The sequence below is a fragment of the Cucurbita moschata genome, unplaced genomic scaffold (assembly GCF_002738365.1).
Source record: "Cucurbita moschata cultivar Rifu unplaced genomic scaffold, Cmos_1.0 Cmo_Scf00001, whole genome shotgun sequence".
In the NCBI taxonomy this organism is placed as follows: domain Eukaryota; kingdom Viridiplantae; phylum Streptophyta; class Magnoliopsida; order Cucurbitales; family Cucurbitaceae; genus Cucurbita; species Cucurbita moschata.
Window position 1 is genome coordinate 8,544,106 of NW_019268517.1, and position 6,306 is coordinate 8,550,411.

At 28.1% G+C, this 6,306-nt stretch overlaps 1 protein-coding gene across 1 annotated transcript in view; it reads right to left on the reverse strand.

Annotated features, from left to right (window-relative positions):
• Positions 1–2,776, reverse strand: part of LOC111451766 (suppressor of mec-8 and unc-52 protein homolog 2-like) — a 6,277-nt gene extending 3,501 nt beyond the window's left edge. Inside the window, exons 1-6 of the mRNA XM_023092308.1 lie at positions 2,586–2,776; positions 2,309–2,446; positions 2,150–2,199; positions 1,312–1,426; positions 931–979; positions 725–814 (exon numbers count right to left, since the gene is read on the reverse strand). Of these exons, the coding sequence (XP_022948076.1) occupies positions 725–814; positions 931–979; positions 1,312–1,426; positions 2,150–2,199; positions 2,309–2,446; positions 2,586–2,632 (489 nt within the window). The 5' untranslated portion in view covers positions 2,633–2,776. The remainder of the gene's footprint in view (positions 1–724; positions 815–930; positions 980–1,311; positions 1,427–2,149; positions 2,200–2,308; positions 2,447–2,585) is intronic.
• Between the last annotated feature and the right edge of the window lie 3,530 nt (positions 2,777–6,306).

The following is a 6,306-nucleotide window of genomic DNA, read 5'->3' on the forward strand; positions in this document are numbered from 1 at the left end:
TTTTTTTTTTTTTTTTTTTTTTTTAATATTTGATGAAGTGTATGGTTGAAATCCGGTAATATAAAACAGAGCAAAATTTAGATCCTATAGTGTTCAAAGTTTGGAAGACAAACACCTACTAATCAACAATGCAGCTATCGAAGATTTTAATTCATAACCCAACAAACCACCACATTTTGCTGATAAGATTATATGTTTAAAAAATAATGTATAAAGGCAATTACACTCTTGTTAGTGCAATCTGAAAATTACATTGCTCCATCTAAATTGGTATCAAACACTCCTATGGTTTACTTGTCTAATTTTACCTATGTGCACCAACTCTATTAAACAGAAGGGTAAAATGGGGCCAGAAAATAAAGTGCATGAGTGCTTTAAACCAATTCTAAAGAAGAAAGAGGCTAGCGTATTTTGAGGGGTACAATTTGTAGTTGCCTTAAAAAATCAAATCACATGATGAAAGGCAACTGTTCCATCCATATGATCACGCTATATATCATGCACGTAAAAATAGAAGAAACAATTGCTCATTTAATTATAAATGATAGTTAAAGCAATCTGAGCACGCTTTGACCTCAACTCAACGAACAAAAATGTGGGTAAATTCCAATGAAAACACCGTTGCTTTTAAAATGAACCCCTGATGACATGGATGGAGGAATATGATAAATCTGTCAGTCAGCTTTATTTAAACTAAACAAGATAAAAGGAAAACGTTGATTACCATGTTAAAAATAAATGTTGTTCTACCAGGAAGGAATGTCTCATTTGACTTAATAACTGTCTGGGGCTTGACGATCCATTTGTATACTGACTGAAATACAGAAGAATAAGCACAAAGAGTTAGCACAAACAACCCACAGAAGCATATGACCATAACCGGAATAAACCCCTATTGACAAAACTTTAATGTTAAGAAATAAAATACACCTTTGCTGTTGCAGTTCGAAACAAAATTTGTTGGTCTTCCTTGAGTGTACTGCAATATCAGCATTCATCAGATTGTTATGTCATTATAGTAAAAGAAGAAAGACTGTTGAAAAAACATCATCGGACATTATTGTACAAAAAGAATAGATAATTTGAACAAACCCACCACTTATTTTGTTTTCAATTCATTCTAATAGAAAGTTTTAACATAAGTAGGCAAATTATCAACTCCTTAATCTTTTAAATATTAAACTCAAGTAAGGAAAGTATGGCATGAAATAGAGAACTATTCACAAAAGCAACTGAGTTGTTGCGACAAGTGTCTGTTTCACTATATTTCACCAAAATAAACATCGAGATAAATGGGCGGCAATCAGTTACCTAGCCTTTCCTTCAGTATCACCGCCAGCGTCTGGCTTCTTATCAATCTCACTTCTTACTTTATTGAGCAAGGCATAATCCAAACCTTTCACCAAATGGGTATGCTCAACGTCCCCTGCATCGAAGCAGCTCAAAATATTAGTATAATAATCATAATAACGACAACAAAACAAGAATAATAATAATAATAATAATAATAATAATATAATAATAATGACTTGGAAATGTCTGATGATTCCAACTATAACAGCCATAAATAACAGCTTTCGAGATTAGCAGGATTCCAGCAACTCACAATGCATAATTTATGATAGAGAACTTCTCCAAAAGACACTAGACCAGCAAGGAGAAAAAATGGGCAAGTTAAACCTCTTTCTTAACTAAAAACACACTTTTCATTAATCAGCAAAAAGTGAGGACCAGAATGAAACAATCAAAAACTTTCCCAAACATATCCACTCAAATTTCAATAAATTGCAAAGGGAGAATAGGTCCTAATTATAAAAATTCTTTTTCCTTAGTTCATCGACATAGGGGTGGGTATTCTAACCTCTAACCAGATGAAGATATATGCCTAGACCAGTTGAGATATGCTTAAGTTGGCTAAATATATAAACCCAAATTTGAAATAATTGCAAAGAGAGAATTGTTCCTAGTTAACATTTAAAAAAAAAAAAATTCATCAACAACTCTTAGCTGAGGATATATGCATAGACCAATTAACCTACGTTAAGATTGGCTAAATACATGTACCCGAATTTTAATTAATTGCAAAGGGAGAATAGTTCCTAATTTTACATAGTTCAAAAGGAAAAACTATATCTTTCTACAGGCGTACCTCCAAGGTACTTGCTCTTCTCAATGGATAACTTGTGTGCATCAGCCGCTCTGGAAAAAGATAAAGTAATATTAACAAAATGAACAAATGAAGAAGAAAATACTTAAAAACAAACTAAAAAGAAAATTGCATTGAGCAAATGGAGGCAGCAGGTCTAACCGAATGTCCACAGTCCCAGGAGGGGCAACAGCATGAAAACCCAGCTCGGTGGATTCATAATCAGGATTCTGATCTTCTCTTCGTTCTTTAGCTCGGTCTCTGTATTTAGGAGTTTCCGGTTCTTCTGTTTTCTCCTCCCTGTAAAGTATCCAACGAAATAACAGACACAAAGAACATTGCCCTAAAACTTCTCACAAATTTTTTGCTGGAACAAAGTACAGAATGGAAAAATCCAAACAAAACAATAGAAATCGCATAATATTGGAGCTATACTTACTTGTTACGAGCAAATTTATCCTTGTAATGCTTTTTTGCGGAAGACATTTACGGCAATTCCGAGATTATAATCTCCAACTGGAACAAAGAGTATGTTGAAACTCGGGAAGACGAAGCTAGGGCTCGCAAATTCCCAAATTTTGAAGCTGCTGTGTTTTAAATTTCTTCCGATCAGTGAAATTTGGGGGAGTTTTCGCGGATAGGAACCAACGAGAAAGAAGGGTAAATCGGTACTTTTCGCAAATTCACATTTATTTTACTAAAAAGAATTATCTAAAAATTAGAGGCTAAATTGGTAATTTTATATACCTTTGTTCAAATAACTCAAGAACTTGACCGACACGGGCTAACGAACCCGATGCATAAAAGTTGAATTGGATTGAATTTTATTTTTTTTAATTGAAAATTCAGATCGTTCATACATTGACGGTTTTTTTATCAAATAAACTCGACGAACTCAAAAATAGGGTTACAATTCAACACTACCTTACACACTATTTTTTATATCAGTATGAATATTAAGAATATTTAACCTAGGTAACCGATAGTAGTGATGTATTGTTACGGGTGAAGATTTGATATTTGAAATTTATCAAATTTTTATTATTAATGTAATATTACTGTGAACAAGTATGGTTTTTTTAAAACAATTTAAAAAAAAAATAACTCGTATCCTAACCCGACTAAAAAAAGAGAGGTGGGTTGAGTTATGAACTCTATTTGGATGGTTCACGTTACCGACCTAGGTTGGTTCAAAAAGTCTTCCTAATTCAATCTGTGTACACCTCTATTTTACGGTATATAATTATTATTTATTCATCCAGTTTATTAATTAGAAACCAAATTTCTTAATTAGTTATACTAAATATATATATATATATATATATATTAATTATTAATAAAATTGAGGAGGACACGTCAGAAGCCCAAACCCATACCCAATTTCGAAACAACAAATTTGTTGGGCCTATTTTTGTCTACGTGGAGGCCCATTAACCACTGGGGAGCTATTTATTTTGAAAATGTTTATTCTAGTATTTAATAATTATTTTATGGTGGTTTGAAAGTTTTTTTTGTATTATATAAATTATTTATTTTGAAAATATTTATTCTAGTTCTTGTATTTTTTCCGTTTTTGCCTGTTTTAATTTTTGTAATTTTAAAATATTTATTTCAACAATTTTCTAAGGTAACGGTTTAAATCTTTCGAGTCACAATTAAAACATTATTTTAAAAAATATTTAAAAATATAGTAAATAAATAACTTTCTTTCAACGTAGACTAGTGATCCATGAATTAAATTATTATTTTTCTAAAAATAAAACTAAAATAAAATAAAAAGTTGAACCCAAATTTAGAAATTACATGGTCCAGATAAATTTATATTTTTAAAAGGAAAATAATATTTTTTTTAATTCTCAAATTATTTAAAATTTCAAAATATTAGCTTTGGAAAGTTAATTATAATATATATATATATATATTTAAAATCCAAAAGGAAAGAAAATAGGAACATATATTCCCAGCCAAATATCAGCTGGTCGTTGTTCTGTCAAAGGCTGCAAAGGACATCTCTGTCCCCACAAATTGCTTTATTTTTTTTAATATATAAATTAATAAAAATATCTTTAAATTTTACATTTTAACTCCATTTTTTAATACTTCTAAACTTAAATTTTTTTACTATCATTAATTTAAAAAAAAAACTTAAATAATTTAAGAAAATACGATTGAGTTTTCAAATATTTTAAAATTTTTAAAAATTCAAAAATAATTTTGCTTCCATGTTAAGAAAAAATAATCCGACCTTTTAAAATTAAACTTAAAAAGTTTGAATATAATTTATGAATATTTTATAAGTATTTTTTAAATGAAAAACAAAATTTATGATATTTTTATTAATTTAGTTTTTTTTATATATTTAAAAAAAAATTAATAAGAAAATAGGTTTAAAATAATTAAACAATACATTTAATTAATTGAGTTTTCAAATTATTAAAGGTACTAAAGTTTGTGGGACATCCAAAAAAGATAATTTCAAATTTAAATTTTATAATTAATTGAGGGCCATTCATAAAATGTCATCCATAATATTGAAAATAAAAAATGACAAAATTCAAATAACAACATAAAATAAAATAATTTCACCATAATTTCTCCATAATTTACTAATTATTAAGATTTTTTAAGGCAAAAGTCGGTAATAATATCTCAATAGTTATTACGTATTAATTTCAATTAAGTTTTGTAATAATACAATAAATAATAAAAATTAGTTGCATACCCCGAGTTAAATCCCTAGCTCGATTTTTCGTCAAAATTAATATATAATCCAATTATCAATTTAGAAAAAAATAATAAATATAAAAAAGGACCCTTTTTTAATAATTTTCTAACTGTATCAATTCGTCATATTTTTTAATTAGTCTAAATGTAAAATTTTAAATAATTTTTTTATTAATTTTATTAAATTGAAAACTATATATTAAATATATTTGACATAATTTAGGCTTGATTTTATATGGTCAAAGTCAAGATGAAAAATGGTGGCCAAGTAATAGTAAACATGGCTACCATATTGATGACAATTAGTATATATTTTTAAAAATTAAATAATAAAAGTGGATTTAAAAAAAAAATATAAATAATGTGAATTAATTTGAAAAAGAAAAACAATTTGATTTTTTTTGAATATTTTATACTTGTATTTATTTTTTAAAATATCACATTAGGATTGTAACACGAGAGTTCAAACCCTAAACTTTTAAGGGAGATTAGTACCGTTGAAGTTCAATTCTCGATCAGGTCTATTGCTAACATGGTGTTCGAGGTGATTCGTTTTGTTAGCTTTAATCTTCTCCTTCGAATGTAATAGATGCTAAAAACTAAGTTCGAGTTGATGTAGAACGAGGGCTAAGATTGGATTACTCACGTTCTCACAAACACTCTTAGAGGGAACTCACGTTTCTCGTTCGAGTTGATGCAGCAGGTCTTCCGTCGTGTCCTCTTTCTTTAGGTAGATTATCTAGTCGTTCTTCGTGGTAGGTCAAAGACAACCAAAATGTTGTCAGACTTTCATCTCTTAACCTAATTCAAGTTCGAGCTCACACACTATTCTCGGGCATTTAGATCAAGTGACAAATTGTAAGCTTACGCTCAAAATCGATAATAATAACTAATTAAGTAAGTTTATTTAAAGTATCACCTACACAACAACATTAATCCAAAAAGATTACATAGAATCGCTATTTAATGAACGGATATAATTTTGTTATTATCTTTAAAAACAAAAAAAAGAATATTGTCGGTCAAAATCAACCAACCGAATGGATATATCAAGGAAGTCAAAATCTTCCATGATTAGAAAAAAAAAATCATAATTACCTAAAAATAAAAATTTAATTTAAAAAATTAAAAAAAAAATGGAAATAGGATTTATAGTATATGTGCATTTTATCAACCTCCTAAACTGATTGAATTTACAAATAAACCCTTAATAATATTAAACAATTACAAAAAAAATTGTTGTAATTAAGAACTATAATATTAATTTTTAAAACGTGAAAAATATAGAGAAAATAAAAAATGGAAAAGGGTAATTTTGTAAAATTAAAAAATGAAGGGGGTAAGATAGTAAAATGGAATTTACAATTATCTTAAAAAGAAAATTAGAAAAAGGAAAATCATAATTGAAATGACGAGGAAATTAGTTGGTAAAAAAA